Source organism: Xiphophorus hellerii, chromosome 14 (genome assembly GCF_003331165.1).
Source record: "Xiphophorus hellerii strain 12219 chromosome 14, Xiphophorus_hellerii-4.1, whole genome shotgun sequence".
Taxonomy (NCBI): Eukaryota; Metazoa; Chordata; class Actinopteri; order Cyprinodontiformes; family Poeciliidae; genus Xiphophorus; species Xiphophorus hellerii.
The window spans coordinates 7,707,015-7,733,220 of record NC_045685.1 but is presented as its reverse complement, the minus strand read 5'-3'; the positions used below and the strand labels follow the sequence as shown (position 1 = coordinate 7,733,220).

The window sequence follows — 26,206 nt, the reverse complement described above, 5'->3', positions numbered from 1 at the left end:
TTGATTGCTCTGCATTTAGTTTCAATATGCTCACTCTTTTCACCTGTTGTACTTGGAAACTAGCATTCACTCACTTTATCTAATTGCCTGTCAAGAAAGAAAAAAAAAATCCCCAACAGATGCAGTGAGGGGAATCTAAACAGCTCCCATCACTGCACACGACTCAATCAAAATCAGCCGGCGAACGGGTTTACCGAGAATTGTTGCTATGGAGCTCTAGATAAGATTCAGGTGGAGAGCTGACGCTGCTAGGCAATCTACCCTGTGGTTGTTAGGTGCTTCATTAGCGGTCAAAAGACAAAAAGAGAGAAATCAGAGGAGAAAAATGTATTCACTGGGTTGGGAAAGGAAGGCAGCAGGAGCTGGGTTCTGGTTTCGCTGAAAAAAAGAAAAAGAAAAGAAAATGTACAAGGGAAATTCTCCCACTGCGCAAATATGACAACGTCATGTCTGCCTCTCTGTCCACAAGAATGTTGCTGGCAGCGATGTGGACCTGCACGCAAATGCATAAAGTGCTCAGAGGTCTCTGGCTGGCGAGGTGATGGGAGCCTGCCAAAAACGTCGCCCGGTTGTTAAAGAGGCAGCGGCGTGAGCTATAAGAGGTCAACTGGTCTGAATAGGTAAAAATAAACAAAAGCTCACTTGATAGTATGTTGTTGTTTTTTTTTTACTAATTTTATCTCAAGTAAAAATATCATAGTACTTGTACACAAATTCACCTTAATATTTTGACTTAAAAGCAAAAGTTAAATCGGTAGTGAAGCAGAAATACGAGAGTAAAAACAATTGCATAACAGGAAGTTTACTTGGTGCCATTTTGATTTTCATAGACAAAAACAAGCTAATTTTAACTTGTTTAATAGTCACTAGGGGTTCAGAGCCACAAGTTGTTCTTTGGACCTTCCACAATGGTTCTTTAAGGTGCAGTATGTAATTTTTATAAAAGAATATGTTTTCTACATATTTGTCAAAACTGTCACCACATTGTGATAGTTTGCTACTAGACAGATAATCTGTCAAAAGATTGAGCTCCTACACCTCCTTCCTGTGCTGCTATTGCAGTGTGAAGAAATGTACCGCTCTCGACCAAAACAACCAATCAGAGCCAGGAGGCGGGTCTCTTCGCTGTCACTCATCCTCATAAACTCGATGCTAAATGTGCTAGTGGCAGAGAAACAACTTATTGTTACAGAAAAACCATTGGTCCACCATCATTGGTGGCTATGCTAACTAACCTGAATCGCACATTGTGATTGACAGCACCAAGACCCGCCCCCTGGTTCTGATTGGTTGTTTCTAGTTGGCACTATAAGCACAGGCAGAGGAGCTCAATTTTTTATTATTTTTTTTTTACACATCATCTGTTTCATACCAAACTGTCATAACGGTGGCATGGTAATGTAGTGCAGCTTTAATAAGTATGGCTAAAAATAATTTAGAAAGGAAAATAGCTAATATTTCTAAATTTAGATGAAATAACAGACTTAGCTTTTCTAGTTTATTCCTGCAATATCTGAACTGAATTTCCACAAAGAATAACACTAAAAGTACAAGTAATATGCTTTTAAATCAGATTTTTTTGCCATTAGGGTTGGACTATATGTGCTTCAAATAACATTTCCTTTAGTAGATATTTATCTAAAATTACAACCTGTCATTTTTCAGAATGTTGTGCAACATTAATGTCTCTAAATGAGTTTTTGTTTGGCCGGATTGAGAGTAAAAATGGTTGTTTAAGTTGTAGAGGTCACACATCCTTGATTCATACAATGACGATTTCAGATTTGTATCTGTATTATATTCCGTAATACATCACTGAAGTGTGAAGTGTGATGTATTACTGAAAAAGAAAATAAATATTTCAGTTTTATTTATGTACATGTCTCTTAGCCCCTTACATTTCAGAAATACTGATTTAAATCGACCTAAATAAAACATACGCATACTTTCGGGTAAAATTCAGTTTGCTTCATCAGTGCATAATGGAAAATATCCTTTAACATCCTCATATATAAATCATCTCACCAGACACTGACCAATGCTTAGCCAGTGTTGTATGCTTAACTTTTGGAAGGCATGGATAAAAGTCAGACAAAAAAAAAAAAAAAAGACAATAACTGCACCGTAATAACCAGGCCTACTGTAACCAGTGTGCTTGACACTATTCTTGTCAAGCACACTGAAGCAGCGCTGTCGTGCATGACAAACACGATATGAACACCGTGTAAGGAGGAGGATGGAATTTAGATGAGTGACGAGGGGGAAAAAAGAAAAACAACCCTCTTTCTGCAGAGACTTCTTCATGCAGATGAAGTCGGAGGGGAGCAGGAGTGAAGCCTCATTTCCTATTCATGAGCTTCCGTGGCCTTTTGCCGTCTGTGTCACACCTGCTGGAGTGGGTGAGTGCATGTGTGTGTGAGAGAGACAGCTACAAGCAATCCACCTGATGCCAACACACACGTATGAACTGAGTCGGCCATTGTACAGTAGAGAGGGAGACCAAAAAAATAAAAATAAATAAGAAAGGGGGATTGTCATGCCTGTAAATGCTCAAGCTGTTGCATGTATGCTTGCACACTCGAGTAGAGAAACTATGATCCTCATGCATGTTCTTAAAGGAAAATTCCACTAGATTTACACCTGGGCGCCATTATTTCTCATCTTTTGGTAAGTTAGTATCAAGACTCATCAGAATGCTAAAGGGACTGGATTTATATAGAGCACAACCACGCATATGCACACATTCATACACCATTATGCAGATCTGTACTTAGGGTAAAGTGAAACCTGGAATCAGACTCACAACTTTAAGACTGAAAAATGCATGCTCTTCCTAGTGAGCCACCGTCGCACCTAAATGTTTTATTCCTAAATGTTTACAGCCGGTAGTTTGGTCAAACATTGTGTTTAGAGAAACCGATGGAAACAGGGAGAAGCTGAGAAATCAGTGAAAAACAAAATCCAGAGTTACTGTGTATCCAATTAGGACAAAGCTTCATTTTCCACCATCACTTCCTATCTATGGTAGACGTTTCTACGTTGGTCTCGCTTTAAGGAGAGAGGAACGGACGGAGTTCAAAATAAAGATGGATGGATAAGTAGAGGAACAACGATAGATGGACGAAAGGATGGCTGGATTAAATATGCAAAGGAAGAAAGATGTAGGAGATAAAAAATATGGTTGGATGGATGGATGAAGTACACAAGGATGGATAAAAGTGAATGGATGGATGAAATACAAAGGATGCATGACATACAGCTGGATGGACAACAAATGGATGGATGAATTATAGATGGAGAAAGTATTGATGGATAAATTGGAGATGGATGGATTAGTAAGGATGGACAGATGGATGAAATATGGATGATTGTTGACATACAGATAGATGGATGGAATAGAGATGGATGTTTTTGAACAATGTGGGTAAACTGTCTCGGTAAACTCTCGTACTTTCCTTTACTCCAGTTGACATTTCCATACTTCTCCAGGTTTAAATCAAACTCCAGGCCTTTCCAGGCTGAGTAGGAACCCTTTACAAACTAAGCAGAGAAAACATAGGAAGCAGAACTGAAGGGGTTCCTGAACTGGTTAGCGCTCTCAGTAAAATCCTTCTCATTACAGATTATCAGCTGTTGAGGCACAGCCACTAATACAGCCACAGCTTCAACACATATGGTTATCTTAGACATGGTGATTAACGTCCCAAAAATAACGGGAAGTAGAAACCCAAACTGGAAAAACTGGCCTCTCAGCTTCCCTTGAGTTAAAAAACCCTCCATAAAAACAATTCTTTTTACAACAGAGGAACAACACAAATCATTCTATGTTGTTTCATCATCATCACTGATACAACACAACCAGAACCGACGGGCTTTAAAAGTTTTACATCTGGAAACAAACCAGCCAAACTGCAAAACACAAATTAACAAAGCTGCTTCTTAATGTTTGCCTTAAGTTATGTAAAAATCCCAAAATCAATAAGAGGCAAAAGGCAAAGACTTTGCCCACTAGCCTGTAGAATGATGGTAAAGCAATAATCAGACAAACTGGCCATAGGATTCTTGCACAACGTTGATTTTTGACCCCTTAAACACTAAAATTGGGAAAAATAGGGCCTAGGTTAAAGGCGGAATTTTCCTTTATGGAGGTTGGAGTGGTTTAGCGGTACAGTTTGCAACCCACCACCTACAATGTATGATCCTTTAGTCTTCTGCAACAGAGTGGGAGGGGAGAAAAAACACTCGTTATTGACTGCAAATACAGGATTATTCAACTCTGACCTCAGACAAACTGACTCTCCTCTGTACACATTAACCAGCTTTTTTCTCTTTGGAAATGTGTGGTCAAGGACACGTTTCACTGAGATCTGCAATGTACAAAGAGATTTCTGATTCTTGGACAGAAAAATAAAAGAATCAAAAGGCTACGAATGAATAAGTTGTGATAATGATAGCAATACACAAAGTAGTCAGAAAAATTATAGATTTTTAAAATTTCTTCCCCTTTCAATAAGGTTAATATAAACTCAACATCTCATATTTAACATCATTACCAATAAACTGAGCTGGCTTCTGACTCTAAGAAAATAAAGTTAATAATTAGCACATCAAGGTTTCTGCAGGTTTGACCAATTCGCAATGCCAGACGTTTTAAGACCGTTATTAATGGAATTTAAGACGTATATCTCCCCAGAAATGAATGGATTTCCTACAGGCTATTGGCAAAAAGTTTCCACCTACCCATGAAAGACGTAAAAAAGCTACCTAGCTACCAGGGGTATGTTAGCAGCTAGTTACTTGTAGCCTCAACCACAGAACGCAATGAAGACATCCGAGTGTGACCCAAACTTTTGCCAAACGCAAAAGTCACTTGAGAAAAACAAAATATACGAACTTTTAAATGAAACATGTCTAATAACGCTGGCACGACAAAATTTAAGATCAGAGATTAACATATTCAAGGCCAACATAGTTTTTTAAAAAGGAACTGAAGGCCTTTAAAATCGTTTTTCTTTTGGATTATTTTGTTTAGGACAAGTTTTACATATATTCTAGAAAATACTTTAATAACATTTACATAATAAGTAAAATTAGAAAAAAAAATTGTTTGCATTATTTTCTAAAGTAAAAGTGCAAAACCTTATAATTTGAGGGCAAATCACAGCAAAAAACTTTATAGTAGAGTTAAGAAAGTACATTACAAAAATAAAATAACAGGAAATCTGAAACTAAAGGTTTGCTTTAATCAGCCTAATATTGATTCGATACTAAAGCCGACTAATCGATATCAATATTTTTGGATCAATCGGCTCCCCTCTAGTACGAGAGTTTCAGCAGATTGCAGGAAGGTGGAACGGTATTAAAGTTTTAGAAGTGCTAGACATGCTAGCTGCTACTATGTTAATAATATAAACTCAACTGATATTCATTTAGTCTTTTCTTTTTAGAAGAATAAAAATTACCCACACTGGGAAAATAAAAAAAACCCTCATCACTGTAAAAATAACTTTTATATTATCCTACCAATGATCAGACGTGTTGTTTTCTGTATCCGCTGTGTGTTTGCCCCCCCCCATTGACTGGGAGTATTATTGACCCGGAACATTCCCAAAAGTCTGAGCTGCACAGGGACATCTGTAGATTTATTCAATTCAACTCAACACCCAAAAACACAAAGTATTCTATAAATACTGTATTTATAAAATGAACAAATGATCACTTCCTAGTTTTCTTTGCTGAAAATGTTAACATTTAAAAATAATATAAAGTTACCTAACCAGTACTCGGATGTGCATGTGAAGGTCAAACTTCCTGTAGTTACAACTTTAAAAATAGGAAGCTTTTGTTTTCAGACATCGTTATAAAACTAAATGTATGATTTTTAAATTGCTGGCTGACAACAAAGGAAATTAATGAGGTTCTCAGAGCAAAGTTTTCAATGAATGATTTAAATCAACCAACGGTCAATGAATAACAAAACAATCTCTGGTTGCAGCTCTTTTATGTAACTAGCACATAAAGCCAAGGACTTTTTAAATAAAGATGACTAAAACAAGTTTTAGTACCAAATATTTATCATTATCTGAGAGAATCTGACCAAGAAAAAATAATCAAAGTGAGGTAAACAAATACAACATAACGGAAATAAAAAAATAATAAATCCTGCTTCAAGGAGCTTTGATAAACACTTTCACAGCTGGATAAAAAGCAAATTAAAACATTTTGAGGATTAAAAGAACAAATCACATTCCTTATCCAGGCAGAGAGGTTTTCTTTTTTTTTACAAAACCTTTTCTTCTGTTCATTATCTTTGTTTTCCCAATTTCAAGGCCAACCTCACTGGTTTCATTTGCCCCAGGTTTAAAAAAAAAACAAACAACCTAACAAGTCTTTTTATCAATTCTGCTCATTGGATCAATCACACCTCCAAACTAACACACTTCAACCTGGATCTATGATAAGAAATTAGGAAGAGAGAGAAAGCAGGAAAGGATATTCAAGCAGATCCAACAGTGAGGCCTTCAAACATGATGGCTGGTTAAACAAAATAAAAACAAAAAGAAAACATGGGCGGGAAGGTGAACAAAAGAGTTGGTTGAGAGGGAATACAAGTTAAAAAGAAAAGGTGAGTTAGTGAGGGAAAAAAGGAAGCCACATATATTGCTGAAAGTATGAAAACAAAAAGGAAGAGAAAGACAGAAAACAAGAACTGGAGTTGAATAGAGAGGTGGAAGGTGGCATGTACACTGACCTGTGAGAGATCTGGGATGTCACCCTGATCTATTCCAACTTGCTGTCGTCAAAACAAAAATAAAATAAAAAATAGGGAGGGAAATATAGGTGGGGGGATAAAATGGAGAGGAAAACAAAAAAACATAGGGGAATCATTACCTCATGCAGTGGCAATGTGTCAACAAAAAACCCCCAAAAAACAACAGAAACAAACAAGCAAACGCGTGTGACATCAACAGGAAATGGCGGCAGTGACTGAACGATGAGAAAACATGTCCAACTCTTGAAGGCGGAGCAGCCATGCTGTGGGAACACTTAAAAGTGACACTGAACTCTAGGAATTCACGGTTGACGTGACACGTCGACTTGTTGGGACACAGATAAACAACGTCATGTCCTTCTCGTAACCAGCCAGTTGGCTTTCATATGAGATTATTCAGCAGGAAGTAAAAACCATGCTTGAGAAGATTCAGCAAAAACTTTGTTTAAAGGGGCAATGTTATGTAAAATAATTGTTTTTTTTTTAGCTTTACATCATGTTATAGTGTTATTCCCACATCATAAACATACTCAGAGTGTTGCTTTGATTCTTTTAATCTCTATGGCAAGAAATCAGCTGCGCAAAACGCCTCGATGGACCTAGCGCTGCCTTCGAGACCAAGCTCCTCCTCCCGGCTGCAGTTTCCAAGCTTCCGCATTACGGAACAGCCCTCCCCCTCTACTCCTGCACTCAGCTCCTTCAGATTAGCCAGCAGCAATTAGCAAACAACAGCTGAGCTCATTATATGAGCTACTTCTCAGAGCAACACTGGTAAAGACGTTAAAGGCGCAGTTTCAGAAAGAGCAGGTGCTTCTTAAAGAGACAGAGGCCCAATTCTAAGGTGTTCAATTATGAAGTCAAATTTAATTTAAATCATATTTGCATTTTTATAAATGAGGTTGACAGTTTTGAAAATGAATAATTTTAACACTAAACTGAAGTGGTAAATCTAAGATAAATATGGTATAGGTTCTGGTAATAAATGTCACTTTGGAATATTGTGACCCTAATTCGGCAAATAATGTGTTGAGAACATGGAAAGCTAGCCTTTTCCGTTCTGTGCGTACCGAGCCGAGGAGACCAAACTCTGCAGCTGTTTTTGGAACGACCAATAGGGACGTGGAGCTGAGCTCATTTTAGCCACAAGAGTTATGGATGTCTTTTGAGTGTCGGGAGCTTGACGGTGCACAGCTGTCTGCTTCGTGTATCCTGCTAGAACTCTGCTTGATGAACTTGATGACCCGCAGTGACACAGCTCTACAGACATATTAAATGAACTAATCCCTCCTCACAATATATTACTTTGACTTTCACATTTCTTTTTCTCTACCCTCTTTTTACAGCAGATAGTCTCTTTGTCTCTTAAGGGATAGCCACATGTTGAGCAAAAATGTGTTTTTCCTCGTTTACTATTCAGGTATTGTAACATTTGCTCAACTTTAAGAAACATGTTTAATATCTAATGTTTTTACAGCGAGGACTCAATTAATGCCAATAACTCAGAGTTGGCCCAGCGTTAAAATTCTGCATTCTGACAACCTACATTCTCACAAAACAGAATCCAACACATATATGGCAAAATTGACATCTGTTCTACAAATGAATACTGATCTCTTTGGTGGCGCTTTGACTGAAGTTGAAATGCTTCTAGCACCTTGATAAAGTGGGTTGTTGTAATTCTCAATTTTATTTTGTTTTAAACTAGTCGTATATGCTTTGCTTTTTCTTTATTATTTTTGTATCAAGAGTTGCACGAATTTAAATTCACAATTTAAATCTAAGTCTGTGTGCTTATTTCCTAATAGAAATTCACATTGTAATCTCTTAACGTATTAAACGTAAAATATTTTTCTTTTTCCATAATTATCCAGTTTAGGAAAACACTAATCGGTCAACGTGTCATTTTAAGACAGTCTGTTGTGTTGTGAGAATTGTAATTCTCTTCAGCATCATAACTCCTCCATGGAAATGTATTTCTTATCTATCTGTAGCTACTTCATTTCCCATCATGTTGTCAATTTGCGTATATGAAACCTACACAAAATGTTTACTGTACCACCGGCTGATGCTTTAGTACTTCTAAGTCATTGCATCAGATGAAAACACATTTATTGAGGGGGGAAAAAACGCATTGTAGATTAAAATTTGCTCCTTCACACTGGAGACGTATAAACATATTTTTTTAAGTCTATGGCCGTCTGGGGAAGTCCTTAAAACGTAATTGTAAAAAGACGAAGACGTTTAAATGGGAATGTTTCCCCATTCCGTGTCTGAAATGCACGTCGGCTTCCTTCGCCGTCTGTTTAAACGACGGAGACGGAACGGGGCACAGCGGAGAGAGATAGAGAGACGGAGAGAGGGATGATCTGTGGGCGCCGGGGGAAGGAGAGCCACTCGGGTATCCATCTTTGTCAGAGGGAGAAAAGAGGAGCGAGGCAGAGGAGAGGATTAAGCGGAGGGAGCTAACAGAGCGCCTAACCACGTCCTCCATCTTATGGTTATTTTTGGTCTAAATATATATTTATGTGTGAGTGTGTGTGTGTGTGTGTGTGTGTGGGGGTGTGTGTGTGTGTGTGTGTGGGCGTGCGTGTGGGGGTGTGTGTGTGTATTAAATGTGGGGGCAGAGGAGTAAGTCGGGGATGGCTTGGTTCAGCAACGCTGAGTGAGCAGAACTGCAGCCGCCGTGTGAAAATTAACACATTAAAGTAACGTTTGAGAACATCTGGGTTAGGAGAGCTGGTTTCTAAGAATCTACATTTACACCGTGTTCCAAATTATTATGCAAGTGATATTTTCTCAGATTTTCTTAAATGGTCAGTGCAAATGATGGCCAGTATAATTTTCAAGTCATGAACTATTACAATATAAATCAAATTTTACTGAACAAAGCTCCCAATGAAAACAGTTTTTTTTTCAAAAATAAAAACTCAAAATGCTCTGTTCCAAATTATTATGCACAGCAGATTTTCTAAACATTTTATGGATTATAAAGAACTGCAAATGGTCATTCTGTGAATGTGCAGCATTAAGTGGCCATATGTACTAAAATCAAAAGCTATTTCAATCAAAAACATCTCAACAGACCAAGTTACATGTTAACATAGGAGCCCTTCTTTGATATCACCTGCACAATTCTTGATCCATTGAACTTGTGAGTTTGTGGAAAGTTTCTGCTTGAATTTCTTTGCAGGATGTCAGAATATCTTCCCAGAGCTGCTGGTTGGATATGAACTGCATTCCACCCTCAGATCTTCTGCTTGAGGAAACTCCAAAGGTTCTCAATAGGGTTGAGGTCAGAGGTCAGAGGAGGATGATGACCACACTATGAGTTTCTCCCCTTTTATGCCCAGAGCAGCCAGTGACACAGTGGTATTCCTTGCAGCATGAGATGATGCATTGTCATGCATGAAGATGATTTTGCTACTGAAGGTTTGGCTCTTCTTTTTGAACCATGAAAGAAAGTGATCAGTCAGAAAGTCCATATACTTTGCTGAGGTCATTTTCAAACCTTCAGGGACTCTGAAGGGGCTGACCAATGATTCTCTCCCCATGATTTCAGCCCAAAGCATGACTCCACCACCTCCTTGCTGACGTCACAGCCATGTTGGGACGTGGTGGCCGTCCACCACCAATCCACTACTGCGTCCATCTGGACCATCCAGGGTTGCACGGCAGTCATCAGTGAACAAGTCTGTTTGAAAATGAATCTTCATGTACGGCAGGGCCCACTGCCACCGTTTCTGCTTGTGAGCTCTGGTTAGGGGCCCAATAGTAGGTTCATGCACCACAAGCCTCTGGAGGATCCTCCACCTTGAGGTTCCAGAGGGTCCAGCAGCTTCAAATAACTGTTTGCTGCTTTCTAAGGGCATTGTAACAGCTGCTCTCTTAATCCGATGAATTTGTCTAACAGAAACCTTCCTCATTATGCCTTTATCTGTACAAACTCATTTTTGTTCTGAATCAGCCACAAATCTCTTCACAGTACGATAACGCTTCAGTTTTTATTAAATATCTAATGTTTTCATACCTTGTCATACGGCACTACACTATCTGATGATTTTCGTCAGCAGAAAGATCCTTTCTCTTTCCCATATTGTTTGAAACCTGTGGCCTGCTTAATAATGTGGAACATCCTTCTTAAGTAGATTTCCTTTGAGCACAGCAGACAAACTAATCAACCCAGCTCTCTGAAATTAATTATAGTGATTCAGAGCCCTGACACACAATACCATCTATAAATTTAATAGCACAACACGAAATTTAATCTTTATGACACTTAAATCCAATTTGCATAATAATTTGGAACACGGTGTAGCTAGGAGATTTACAGACAGTGATTTAAAATTAAGAATCTACAAAAACAACCCAAAAACCCTGAAAAGTAAACCTGTTTAAACAGATTTGCATCAATCCGGCATTAATACCTGTGTTGGTCTGGATATTGGAAAAAATTCCAGATCGAGCCTTGGTGACAATGTGCCCGATCCAGAAGAGATTTATTCAGCCTAATTTTATGCTTTATTGTTTATTTTACATTATAGTTAGCACTCAAATGGTTCAGTCAGAAAGAACCATTTGAAAGAAGGCTTGTTGAAGTTTACTTTTTACATGTTCGACCATGATAGTCAACCTATTGACTATCTTGTCAATAGGTCGACAAGATAGTCAATAGGTGCTTATTCAAAGTTTTAAGTTTGTTATTTATTTCACATTGGTGGTTATTCTTCTAATTGCACTAACGCAGCCAAATTAAAGTTGTTTTTACATGTTCGATCAAGCTTCGGAAGCTATCGGTGCATGAAAGTGTGCTGTGCTGGGCAGAGTTAGCAAATAAATGCGTAATTCAGCATGTTTTCTTAAGTAAAAAAAGAAACGTCTTAAGTCAAAGCAGCAATGTTTTGTCTGTATCAGAACGGTATCAGCTGACGCTAAATCTGTATCGGAAAAAGAGAATCTGTGCGTCCCTCTCTGCAGGTTCGTCTGTGAGCTTGTGTACCTCAGCCACTTTGAGGAACTCCGACAGCTTTGTCATCCTGTAAAGAAATTTCTTGTAGATGTCGAGAGCGTCTTTACACTGATTCTTCTTCATGTCAAAGTATTTCTCTACAGGAGAAAAAACAAACAAACACAGACAGTCGAGAAAGATTAAAACTGAGCAAAAATGAAAAAGTTTTTACATGAGGAAGAGACAAAACGTTAAGAGCTTCTGTGCGTGTGTGCTGGTGTTTACATATCTGTTAGACAGCAGCATCTGCATGACTGAACACATGGCCAGTTACCCTAAATTACACATCCTCCAGTACTAAAGGTGTCATTACAATAACCCATTACACCACTGAACGCTACATTGCCTTGCAAAAGCAGTCGTACTTATGCTACAACCGCAAACTTTAACATCGTTTATTTGGATTTTATGTGACAAATAAAATCCAAATTCTGTCGAGAATGTACAATTATATGCTACATTCTCGACAGAATGTAGCATATAATTGTGAGGTAGGAGGGAAAGGGCTGAACGATTGTCATTTTTTTCCCTTCAAGAAGGAAAATCTTAACCATGAATATGCTTTGATCTAGATCAATATATTGCAGCTGTATCTGGCTGGATGTTTAGGTGAGCCTTTTGCAGCCTCCATCCATCTTCCCCATCAGCTGAGATCAGCTTCCCTTTCGTGAGCCTCTTTGTTACAATCGGTAGGTTCATCAAGTGAAATCTCCCCCAAAAAAGACGTCAAAGTTTGCAGTTGTAACTAAGAAAATGTGGGGAAAATAGTTTATAAAGAATGATTGTGTTTGGTTTGAACACATCACCCGTCCAACAGAGAGAACTTTTCTTTAATTTACCTTGTTCTATCTTAAAAAAGCTCAGAGGAGTTTAGATATGATTAAGGTGGAAACGATTAATCGTGATTAATTGATTTTTGAAATGATTGCCTACTAATTTAGTAATTGATTAATCGTTAACTAAAGTATACAAGGCCAAAAAAAAAAAAGGTCCATTTGCTGAAAGAACAGTAATTACGTTAACGGTAATTAAGCCAAAACTATATTTAAAAATAAAAAAGTTATATATACATTTTGCATTAAGAAAGAAAAAAACCCTGTAAATATGTTCTATCCACAACTCCTCAGGTGGTTCTGCAAAATTTCCTTTTAAGCATCTTTTCCTATCAAAGTACTAATTGGTGGATCCAAAAATAACAACAACCAGATCAGCCTTGAACTGCACTAATGTTAGGTCAATCAGGTCAAGATTTTCACATGTTAATGACAGAAGTATTCATTTAGCTACAGATGCATCCTTTGATGAAGCGATCAGTAAAGGAATGCTATGCTGTTGCATTTTAGGCAATAAAATGATATTTTTTTTAAATTAAAAAAGGAATTTAATTATTTATTTGCATCTTTAAATGTATTTCTAATATTGTATAAAAAAGGCTTACGTGAAAAATTTGTGGAATGTGCCAATTTTTGCCCAACAATCATTTTGTCCATTAACCAATAAAATTACTGTTTTTTGTTGATTAATTATTCTACATTCAATTCTCGTAAATAATCAATTAATCTGTCGATTAATCGACAGAATCATTGTTTACTAAAATGATTGTTAGTTGTATCCCTGTTGGGGTTTTTTTTAAACTTCATTGACACTGAATCAGTTTAACTCTTAATGTGTAGCAGCTTTTCTGGAAAGTGTCCCCCAGATATAGAACATATACTACAGAAATATGGGCTACTTTTCACGCAGCGCTGCCTGAAGGCAGATTTCTGAGATCGACATGTGGGAGGACTGCAGAGATTTCTCCAGATTATGAAGTGCAGATGACGAAACCCTGAAAATCTTTCCAAAAAAATGTAACTGGGAACCATAACTTCAACATGATTGGACTACTTTTCAACAGGCTGAACTTTTGTTTTTCCCCATCGTTTCATGTTAAAAAGATCCAGAACCTCTGGAAAGATTGATAGCTGATAACTACAAACTACTGTGACAATTTCCATTCCATTAGCGTGAAATGTTTGTATGAAAAGGACATGTGCTACCCAACAGGTTGATGACTCCTTCATTGTACGCAGCAAAGAGCCTTATGGAGTCTTTGAAGAGCAGCATGAAGGCCGAGTTGATCACTCCATTGGTCAGCTCGTTAGGATTGGCCTGCAGGGAGGAGGAGAGAGAAGATGAAGGTGCCATCACCAGACTGGTCATGGAAGGATGATATCAGCCACAGAGAAAGATCTTTCACCAGATAACATCCTTTTTCCTCCCCTAGTTGGCTGTTGGAAACATAATGCTTAAACATAAAAACAGCCACAGAATAACGTGCTTATTCTGCATTCAAATGAGATCCCTCCATTTTTATCAGCCTTTGAAGCTCTACACACCCTAAAATGTGACCACTACGTCCATAGATCTCAAAGTTCTCGATTCCGGTTCTGGCTAATTGAATCTGCAGATACCTGAAAGTCCAGCAGAGCGTCCAGCTGGTTCTGGATGATGGGCAGAGTCTTGATGAGCTTCTCTGCGTTCATGGTGCGCATCACGCCGTCGACACTGACAAAACAGGAAGCACACGGTTACAGGCGAGAGCTTGAGGAGGAAACCTATGCAGACGTTGGTAGAAATGCGAGAGAGTAAACCAGAGTTTTCCTCTCTAATCTTGTTTCTGATGGTGGTGCAAAGCTCGAAACTAACGTCTGGGAACGCGCGTTATGGTAAAAAAATAACGAGACTTGGCTTCGAAGTCTGACACAGGTCTTCCTGATATGACCTTGTAGAAACACGCAGCCACTTATTTTTAAACCGCAGCTTCCTCCAGCTTCTATTAACTCTCAAACAGTGGGCGTTTTTCAGAGCTTGGAGGAAAAGAGGAGGTTCGCTTCCTGGCTGAGAGATCGTTAGCAATGATTAAGATTAGGACTCAGCGTGAAAGTTTGGTGGCCTCGTTTCAAAGCCGTTTCAGCAGCACACAAACTTAGCTCTGTTTTCTTCACGTTTAATGGCGGACACTCTGAGCCCTTCACCGCACTCATCTAAGTCGTGCACTTGTAACTATGTGTGGGCGATACATCAGTTTTATAAATTAATACATTTCTTTGGTCTTCAAAGGTTAACATTTCAAAAAATCTGGATCTTTTTTATCCACCAATGCACTCCTTGGGTTTACATAGTTCAGAGTGATGTCTGCACATCCAGGGCGGCCATTTTGTTTGACAAGCCTATTTGACAGATTCTGTTTATTAGGACGTTGAATTCAGGTCAACAAAGGCCCAACCTACTTATTTCTCTCTTCTTTTTTTTTACTTATGAGAATGAAGCTGTAATATTACAAGAATACAGTCGTATGGCAGTAAAGTTGAAATAATACAAGTAAAGTTCTAATATTAACAGAATAAAGTGGTAATCTTATGAGAACTCCAACACTAGAAAATACCAAAAAATTGAAATGAGGAATGTTGATCATCTTATGAAGATATAATTTGGTATCAGTTTTACAGAGAAGGAAATATCCTTAATACATCAACATCAAATTATTAGCAGCAGAACTTTGAAACAACTGAGCCAATGACTTTCTCATTAAAACAAGTTTTCGTTTTGTAATTTTAAGATGTTCTTCTGGTAAAATTCCATCTTTATTTATTTTAGAAAATAAAGAGGGGGGGAAAGAAATCAATTAAATTGGATCTTGTACGCAAAAAAATGTGATTTTATTTTTTAGTCATATTGCCCAGCGCTACCTACAACACACGATTTGTCCAACACAACCAAAACCATAAATAAATAAAATACTATTCATCACAATGTAAATTATTAAGCTCATTTTAAACATACCCTCTCTTCATCTTGGTGAAATCCACAGCCACCAGTCTGTAGGACATGGCCTTTTCATTCAGGTAGCGACTGTATCGTCTGATGAAGGTTGACATGTCGTAACCTGAAAGATTATATAGTTTTAAGCCAACTTCATCCGTTTTATCTTTATACCCTTGGATGTTTATCCATCCCATTTGTGAAAATATTAGACATAATTGCACGGAGTGGTGACATTTGTACAAAAATGAAGGCTCTTACCTTGCAGAGCTCCCTTATCCAAGAAGTTGCTGAGGTTGAACAGAGTGTTTCTGGAGGCCAGGTACTGGATGAAACGCTGAAACGTTGAAGGACAAAACGGGAAGACGTCTTTAAACAAAGTGAACATTTCAGATTTGTTAAACCAAACCAAACTCAAACAGCTGCACATTCATTTATTTATGATTTGGGTTGAGGGGGGGGGGGGGGGGGGGGGGGTGAAAAACAAAAACATTGCTGAATACAACTGAGATGAGAATTCGCAGTGATCAATCATTCATAGCCTCTAGAACCCTTGTTTATATAAATCTCTCTCCGCTGCTGCCGTCTCTCCAGGGCCAGTTTTAAACACAGCTTTGCTCGCTTTGATAGATCTGATGTCGCTGAACAGGTGATGGAAGCGTTTTACATCCTATTTTCCTGACGATGTTTATCCCAGCACGTTGGCTGTGTTTTCTAGCATCTCCTCTCAAACCAGCAGTAGCCCTAAATTAGCCAATTTAATCTAAATTGAATTTTAATCAGACTTTTAACTTAAGCATCTCAGCGATAGCATTGTTAAGCGTAAACAGGTATTGCTGTAGAAGAAATTTTTTTTCTAAGAACAAAGACTCAGTCCAGGGTTTCTGGAGGTTTCACCAGCTCCCAATTAAAACTTTTTTTATGAGTTCAATTTAAGGCCTGTATCATGAGCTGCAAAAAAACAAATGCAGAGGACCAAAATGGAAATTTCTAGGGTATTTTTGTGCCTCTATGTAGCAGCTTTGTGCTTCTCACATGGCGTATGGCTAGACAGCAAGCTAGACAGTTATACGCTAACTGCTAATGGCTTTTTTCTTTGCTAGCTAGCTAGCAAGAGAGCCAAAATCTAGCTGCTAATGGCTTGTTTGTTTGCTTGCTAGCTTACTAGCAGCTCATTACCAGTAGCCTTAACCACCTTGAGTCACAGAACATAGTAAGTGAAGATGCTTGCGCACGACTCAAACCTTTGCCTGATATAAAAGTCCCATTAGAAAAAAAATAACTATATAGAATATATGAGATTGAAGAGTCCTACCACTAAGGAATGTAAGACTTGTGATAAGTGTGTTAATTTTCTTTAATTTAAGATGTTTTAAGGCCCTGATATTAGATAAATTTAAGACTTTTAAAGAGGCGGACATTCTGTCCATCAGCATTTTCCATGAAAGAAAGGAGAAAACAGAGAATTAATGCAATACCTTAGTGTTCCTGTTATCTGCTAAAGCATCAATCCCTGCTTAAAAGTAGCCGTCTGAATGAAAAGCCCACATGGGGGATGAGAAAATTGCTACCTTTGAAATAGCTCCTTACATTTCCGACTTCTTTCCAAACGCCGAAAATAATCAGTGTTCAGTCTTCTTCTCCTCTCCACAACAACTTTTAAAACAAAAAGTGTTGACTTCAGCACAAAAAGTCAGCGTTGATATATGGGAGTTTCCATGTGGCCGGACCCAGGTCAGCACTAGGCAAGCTGAAGATTGTTCAATTAGAGTCGGTTGATTTCTCAAAACACCTCAAGTTTTTAGGAGAAAAACTGTGAGGGAATAACAGGGTAAAATGCTGTCAGTGAGTCCCTGAAAATATATAAATCCTTCATGATACTGAGATGTTTAGCCAGATGAAACCCCGCTGAAAGACAGCTAACGTGTACATTCTTTATGAGCCAGATTGTAGCGTTTCAACTTCCATCTTTTCAGCACCTCAAAACCACAGTAGTGGATGAGGAAAATTTGTAAAATTCTGCAACAATTTGAAGAAAACAACTCCTGTTTTAGTTGTAGTGCAGTTAGATTTTAAATATCGTTTAGAAATCAAACCGGCAACAGGCTTGACTTGAACTTTAGACTGAAATGATTTAAGACGTAGCCTGGACTCTGTCTCCGAAGATTAATGACCGACTCGCGTTTCATCTCTTGAGAGCATCTTCGCTACATCGTCCTCCTCACTTCTCCGACCAGCAGAGCACTGTGGAATGGGTCTTGGCGGTCGTCCACAGCGATGGGAGCTCTGGCCTCGGGCTTCCAGAAACCCAGTCTTAAACTTTAAGGCGGACCGCGTCCGGCTGACTTAAGATGATTTGAGAATTGCGCATTTGCCAGTTGCAAATCTGGCAGGGAACTAGCACTCACTGACTGGTTGGAGGATGTAAGGACCGTGTGTGTGTGTGTGTGTGTGTGTGCGTGTGTGTGTGTGTGTGTGATTATAAGCACAAAAAAATGCTTGCGGGCATGTTTGTTGGAAATCAGCTGCACTGACTGTTCCAAGGCCTCTGGGACTGTTTAAAAAGGCAGAAAGAATGGGATTTTGTTCTTGTCCTTTTCTTGTGTCTACATAGGTGCTGTCTGAGAGAGAGGGGGGAAAAACGATTTCACAAGCGGACGATAATTTAAAATTAAATACAACAGGGACAGTTGGAGTGGAGGTTGCTATAAATGCTGGGTGAACAAAAAAATGTTTGCTTTACCTCAGGGTTGACACCGCTCAATAATCGACAGGAGTGATGAAACGTAAGGGTATACGCTGTATGGATTTACAGAAGAGGTGATGTAAAATAAAGATGGAAAAAAAAAAAACTCCATCAAAACAAATGAAAAGTTTTAGCTTTAAAATTTAAGTGCGTGTACCAATCTTCGGTACAGCTGCCTTAAAAAAAATGAATCAACTAAGTTGAGATAAGCCACTGAAAACTAGACATATAGCCTAGTTTTTTTAATTATGGTATAATATGGTATATTATAATTATGATACATAGCCATAGCGACTTAGCATGAGCCAAACTGCATTAAAGTAAATATTTAAATTTAAGAAATAGCATCAATGATGATTTAATGTACAAATAGGAAAAGATACCTTTAGCTAGAAACAAATGTTGAAAATCCCAATCATATCACAGTGGGGATATTTGTGGGGGCCACAGCTGGACACTAACAGTTGAAATCTGTGAGTACTTGAGAATCCCTTTAAAAACATCTACAACTATCTGTTTTAATAGTTCAAACGCCAAATATGCATTGATATAAACAATGGGAACAGTTTTAGCACTACCGCAAAAGCTAACATCTATCGTCTTCCTCACCTCTGCTCTACAGCCAATCAGCGACAAGGAATATAAGAGCTGCTCTTGGATTGGCTCCTCTGCAAACGCCAGCCAATACATGGTTCATATGTGACGTCACACTTGCAGGAACCAAGTTGGCAACCATCTTGGTAGGTATCCGTAACTAACCTTCATGACAGTTGCTATGACAACAATGAACACCACATTCTCTGTCTTGGGTCGATCCCGACAACAGTGATTTTGTTGATATATCTTTGTCAATATAAATTTCTTTTTGTTTGTCTGGAAGCCATGGTTCATCTACGCTTACCAAGATGGCGGTTCAGTGGCGTGGATCACTTCTGGTTCACTAGCGTGTCCAGTAGCATTTAGCCTTCCAAACTGCATTTTCTTTTAGATTTCTCAGATACACTCCAAGAAAGGAAAAAAACATTCATTTTAATTCGCGTTTGACTAGTTGAGGTTTCTCAACATCATCAATCATAGTTTATCGCTGTAAATCTCCCCCGACACTCATACCCCATGATAACACCAAAAGATATTTTCAAAGCAAACTCAGAATATGAGGCTGCAGCTAAAAGAAATACAGCTGCTTCATTATTGAACTCTGCCAACGGCTTGGCCTCCGGTGACGAAGCTCTGAGATTTCTCAGCTACTGTTTACCATTCTGGTGAAAGGCATGTCTTTCATTTACATCAACCTTTTTTCTGTATGTATGGATAGACACCGACAACCCGTCATACCCTCCACTCCATCTGTGTCCAGTAAACGTTAGTGATGTGAATGTCCTTCACTAGAAATCTGCAGAAATAAAAGAACCTATTGAAGTTTTTATGCTCGAAGCTAATTAGCAAATGTCAAGGTGCTCAAGAGCGAAGTGGTAGCAATGAACGACAATCTTACCCGCCTAAATTCTGCATGTTTTTAGAGCAAGTTGCCATGGTGATGTTAACATTTAGCTCAGATCACGACTCTGCCCAGATCGAGCTTTACTAAGACACTTACATGGCTGAAGGCTCTGTGTTGTTGCTTGTTAAATGGCTGTCAAATTGCTGTTTTTCAAAAATAAAAAGGGTTCAGCTTTTAAACTGCCACACAGCAGAATGCGCTAATGTGCTTTGAATACTACAAGATTAGTGTGGCAAACCCCAGTGAGGATGGAGAAGCTTAGAGATGGTCACAGATAAAAAACAAAAAAACAAACGAGAAGAGTCAGAAATATTTAAAAGAAAAAACTCAAGACTTCACAAGTTTGGATTTTCTGCCTCTTCTTGTGTGCTGACAGTTCTCTTCCTCATCAAAATCCCCATCCTATCTAACAAGAATCTGTGTTTTCTCCCTTAGCATAGCGCACAAAGGCGGAGGCGCTGGGTGCGCACACACTACACATGGATGTGGTTAAAAAGGAGAAAATCTATAAAGGAGCACAGAGATGTGGAGGGAAAACACATAGGGAGACTCAGAAACCCGCTGAGCCCCAGATTATTCAGCAAAGGAGGAGAAGACACACTTCTGAGAGAAGATTCAGATTTTTTGAGAAAAGGGGTCTGAGAATAGAAGGGGAGCCAAAGCGGGAGACAAAAACAAGATGTACAGAGTCCTCAGGGTGAGGAGGCTGGGGGAGAAGGAGAAACAGGTCGGCTCGGCTTGTAAAATAATTCATGTTAGCATATTGGAGAACAACCTCATACATTATTGATGCGTGAAGATGCCTCTCCTAGCTTCAGCTGTGAAAAATAGCTATACATACAGCAGTGCTACCAGCATCTAGCTTTTGACCAAATCTGCCTCTTATCCTAACTCTGTTTCAAAACTGCACAAGTTGGTAGCTACCATAGTAACTAACGTCACCTGTCAGAGGTTATAATGAGGGGAAGCCCAGGCCTTGCCAGAGCAGACCATTTCAATGCTCAGTGAACTGAAGATAAACCGAGGCACTCAATCTGAGTCTGAATTCTACGACTGGTTTATGTTTAGCCTGCCCGCTTGACTTCAGTCTTTTCAAAGGTCTAACATGCCGATACCGACTGATCCAATTCTGATTTCTCTTTAAAAAATTTAAATAAAGCGTAACAAAATATTTTGCTCTAGCTTTTTGCCCAGTCATTTGCATTCGAAGCAAAGATGACGTCACACCATGGCATGCTGTTCTTTCTGCTCCTTGCTTGACACCGACTCACCATTGCAGCTGATCTTGACACCATCACTCCCAGAGAGTGAGCCTTTAATCACTCTCTTGGTGATTAAAGGTACTCAATGTGCGTGTATTTTGTCAGCCCCACGAACTCCGCGCACACTGTCCGAAGAGGGTTGAGATTTCCTAGTTGAGCGTGCAGATTGTCTACGTGTCCCGTGACAAATTCCTCAATTTCCCACAATCAGAATGGATTCTAGCAAGTTTGATGAATTAGTTGGGAGCCTAGAAAAAAGTGCCAGTCTGGCTTATTTGCATCCTTGCAACTGGTTGCATCGACTCTCAACCTTACAAACTCGGTATTGCATACAAAATAGTCTGATGTGAACACTGTTTAACACCGAGCAGTTTATTGTGCGACACAAAATACGTGGTCGTAAAAATGTATTGTTATGAGGAAATGTCCGGTGGACGTCTGTTTTGAGTCCACCTCCAGGAAGAGTGGACCTCCACACATTGTCGTACGCGTTCATGCGGGTGCCTTTAGGGGTGTAACAGTGGTAGCCCAACTTCAACCCCTCATCCTATGTCAGCTTTCAGCTAATGCACACGTAGGCAACTTGTGCGTACCTTAATGTCCTTAGGGAGCTTATGACTGAATTCAGCTAGTAGCATTAAACACTAAATTAATGCAAAGTATGTCTAAAAGGAGGTGGCAAATTGTTTTTCAACTATATTGAGCTAACTGAATTGTTGATATTGTCTCAAAAATTAGGCCAACTCAACTGCTTACAAGTCACTCAACGTTTCCGACATTGAACCACCAAGTGACATCACTACTTATCACTTAACATCCACTGGTCAAATTGATTCTGTTACAGCATCCACGGCAGCTCTGATGGGGATTTTCCTCCATAGCAGGTCTGGTACTTAGCCAGAGTTGGTTGTAAAACTGGTTCTTAGTTGGTTCTACAAAGGAATCAGTTTGGTTTCTACAACTCGACAGCCAAACTGGAGCCGCAATATTGCGTCTATATGAACATCCAATCAAAATTTTTGATTCTTCATATGTTTTTCGATTTTTAGCTTCTGGAGAAAGGTTAAAGGTCAGAGCTTAAACTCATTGAGAGGGTATGCCAAAATACACAGCAATAATATAATAGTCCATAAGTCCCTTGCTCCTGAGGTGCTTTATTGGTGAGTTTATTGGTGTTAAAGCCAGAGAAGTGGCCATGGCAATGAAAAGAACTGTTGTTAATCAAGCGATACCAATTTACAACTGGAACCGGTTTGGTAGAAAAACTGCCAATGGCAACACCATGAGGCTGAGGTCGACTCGCTTTACGAGTGTCTTGTTAAAAGAACGTAACTCAACACATTTTCTAAATTTTTTATGTTCTGCTACTTGTTCTAATGAAATATTTTTCTATAATCCTTTTATCCCTGAAAGCGGCAATAAATTTTACATCTAAGCTGAAGTCCAATAGCTATCCTAAAAATCTGATCTGGCTCAGTTTGGGATTCTTTCATCTCTGCTCCCTTTTTTCTTTAAAAAAAGAAAAAAAAAGTCCAAGACGTACGTAAACATGAGTGTATCCTGTGAAGCCTGCTGACATCACGTTAGATAATAAAAAGGGAAGCTCAAACAGTTACTGCTCAACTCTCTTTGGACCTGCCACTGTGTACGCAGAGTCAATGAACAACCACCAGCACAGGAATTATTGATCTTGGCAGAGAAAATTTCTCTCTGCTTTCAAAGCGGGCCCACAAGCCTATAAGTTATGAGATTCCCTGTCTTGGTTAACAATACTACAGCTGAATGAAAAGGCAGTCTAGATCTTATCGTGGAGGGCTAAAAATAATCCCCGCTAACAAATTAGAGGAGACAAAACAGTCACGGGCCTGTTTACATGGAACGGGGATGCGCCAGGAAGGGAGACTCATGTCCTAAAGGGGGGTCAGAGAGTCCACAGGCAAATTATTTGTGTCCACAGTCCAAACAGTGCCTGCATGAACTAAATCACCAGACTTCTACTGAACAGACTTCTGAACAGACTTCTACTGAAGTGTGGTGACTCACGTAAGAAGAATGAGTCGTGACGAGGCCTCGCTGAATGAAACCAGCCCTTGTGCAAACAGAGACGCACACAAACATAACGCAACCGTACGCACGAAGCCACAGGTATGCGAGAAGGTAGAACCAAATATGTACACACAAGCTGCTGTTTAACTCGTCTAAATCCAGCCTGGGATTGTTCCACTTCCTCCTCCCCCCGCCTTCTTCTTCCTCATTTCTACTCTCTCTTACGCAATCAACCGTTTAGCTTCTGAATCCGATCAAAGTGTGAAGGAAGCGGTTGCGATGTGAAGCTGGATGGGTGCTGAGGACAATGGGATTAAGGATGAACGTCTATATTTAAACATTTTGAGGAGTGCGCACACGCTGCTGCAGCAAAACGTTTCCACGTGTGGTTCTGAGCCCAGAAGGTGATGAGGCTAATGGTGTGTAGGCTGCAGCCCTCCAGGGAGCTGCTGCATCTTGCTGGTGAATGAGTCTGTCTGCTGGGCCAGGGATGCGGCCACATGAGTCATTTGAAACCTGTACACGTTTTTTCCCCCCTCCTAGTCCAGTTTGGTTGTGCACCACCATGACCGCATTGTTTTACCTTTACACACAAACCACAAACTATAGCTGTCACAGAGTTTAACAGAGGTTTGATTTACCGAAACAGCCCCCGCAGTTTTTAAAGTAATTTTATTTTGAAAAAGTAAAAAAAGTTCTGAAAAAATTCCAGCACAGTCCAAATGATGCTTTTATTTTTATAGAACTGGCCATCTTTAAGTGCTTCAGTGCTTTAGGAGTGCACCCAAGACATTAAATAATTATTACATGAATTAATCAGAAACTACGTGTTACTGTTGTTTGCTAAGCTTATAGAGATACATTTTTTATCAGCACAGACAGAGAATCTGCATAGCATAGAATAATATAAAATATGGGGTCCTTGCTGCAACATTTCAGTAGGACTTATGTAATTTTGTAACATAAGAGCATATGTGTGATTTATATGGTGATTTTGTTAAACTAATATTTAATTTGTTATGATATATCGCCATTTCTATCTCTCTTTCTTTTAAGTGCTTCATTGAACCATACAGATCTAGTTGTTGTTACGTACAAAATGTCCCACTATTATCGAACCAGAACATCTACACTTTATACTCTATCATCTAACTTGGTTGAAGAAAATGTTTTCGTTTTATTTCTATGCTTTACAGAACAGGGTATCTAAATGAGGCCCAGGTCTACAGTCACTGAAGTGTGAGTTTTTTTCATTCTCTTTATGAAATCTTATTTTTAATGCCATATAATTAACCAAACTGCAACAGCAGCAACAATAAGAGCATGCTAGTTTAGCAACACAGGCACTTGGGGTTTTTTTTTACCCATCACCTTGCCGGGATGTTACGTTGCACCACAGATATTCACTCACTCTAGGTTTCAAATGTTGGGGCTCTGTAGTGATATTCATCTGTAAAGTTTAGTCTCAAACGCATTGCATAACTCCCCCTGTTCAGCTCTGGCTTATAGTATAACACCATCACTAAACAATGTTCTAAGAAAATACCATAGTTGTCGACCAATCCTACCTTGAGGAACTGCAAAACAGTGCTCCCATCAGTGCCACCATTTGTATGCCAACACCCACCAAAAAACACTTGAAGGTACTTTCACTTGCTTTCAAACATGTTATTTATTCATTTAACAAGTAATTTTGACGGCATGTATTTACATTCTGCAATAAGATTAAATTGAATACTTTGTTAGGCACATTAATTTTTACCAATGTGCTTTATCAGTACTAAGTGCTCTGCAGTGGTTTAGCTTAACAACAGTGCTCTACATGGTTAGGGCTGGGCAATAAAGTCCATGAATACAGAGTATCGCACTATTAAATCTATTCATATCTGGTTCAGCTCTACTACCTTCGAAGAACTGGCTTGCTCTTTCACAGCCATGCCATTAAGTCACTGTAACTACCACATCTAAAATATAATTTCAGAGTCATTCTAGTGTTTTGAAGCATTATGTGGAGGACCACTGTGGAGAAAAAAAAAACAAAAAACGATTTATCTATATCAGCTCCAGAGCAGATGTGGAACCACTTCACTGGCTCTTGTTTGAAAAGGAGTACTCTCCAAGTCTCAGTTGGCCTGGACACGTTCCACATTTCTACCTCAAGGCTCTGACAGAACGCCGTTTATAGCTCTAGCGCAGCAACTGTTCACTTGAGTTGCTTTTTCTCGGCTGTGTCAAGAATCTTCTACGTTAAAACACAAAGAACTTCAGCTGCTTTGTATGACATGGTCACTTAGCAGAAGAAAGCTAAATGGTTCCTGTACTGGTTTAAAGAGTGACCAGTTTGTGAACCACAACACTGTGGCTATGAAACTGCATTTGTTGCAGTTTCAACTTGCAGCAGCATATCCCAATCAAAATGCTATCTTTTAGGTGTTTTAAGTATTTTTAGATAGCAAGTCACACTCCACAACATTCTTTGTTAATGCGATGAATATGCTTGCCCCCGTTTGAACTTCTGAGCTGAAAAAGATTTGTTTGTTTCAATAAATACTATGTTGTTCTCTACAATTCTACAAAAAACATGCCAGTTTTGGCAATTCACCACAATGTTAATACAGTGGTACAGTAGATTTAAGGGTTTGGGTTCAATTATGGATACTAGCGCTACCCACAGAGTTAATTAGTGTTCTTCTAATTAAACCTGACACTTGAGGACAGCCTTGAAGAGCAACATCTCACAAGTAGAGCCTACAACTACAAAAAACAAAAACCCAACATGAAACAAAGAGCACCTTACGGGTAAAAACACCCCCATAACTTCTGAAATAGAATTCACACTGCCCTATATGACTGGAAACACTCCACATTCTGTGGATTAGTCCGAGCGTCATTATTAATTCACTGGCAGCACCGGCCCCCCGCCTGCCACAGCAGGGTTCACTGCGGGAGAAGAAAAGATATGGAAAATAAAAAGCAGCAAGAATGTTTCCTGTCAGAAATAGCGAGATAAGTGAAAGGTGTTGGATTAAACCAAAACGGATCAACCGTTTGGAAAAAAATGGTTGATCCG

At 39.1% G+C, this 26,206-nt stretch overlaps 1 protein-coding gene across 5 annotated transcripts in view; it reads right to left on the bottom strand.

Moving 5' to 3' along the window:
• The window catches only part of LOC116732693 (phosphatidylinositol-binding clathrin assembly protein), a 101,562-nt gene that overhangs the window by 32,620 nt on the left and 42,736 nt on the right, over positions 1-26,206 (bottom strand). For 3 of the 5 annotated variants that reach the window (XM_032583015.1, XM_032583020.1, XM_032583018.1), the window contains exons 3-8: positions 15,843-15,918; positions 15,603-15,705; positions 14,231-14,324; positions 13,817-13,928; positions 11,769-11,875; positions 6,752-6,793 (exon numbers count right to left, since the gene is read on the bottom strand). In XM_032583015.1, coding sequence (XP_032438906.1) covers positions 6,752-6,793; positions 11,769-11,875; positions 13,817-13,928; positions 14,231-14,324; positions 15,603-15,705; positions 15,843-15,918 — 534 coding nt within the window. Of the gene's footprint in view, positions 1-4,190; positions 4,212-6,751; positions 6,794-11,768; positions 11,876-13,816; positions 13,929-14,230; positions 14,325-15,602; positions 15,706-15,842; positions 15,919-26,206 lie in introns of all 5 variants that reach the window. The other 2 variants (XM_032583016.1, XM_032583019.1) reach the window with 2 other exon arrangements.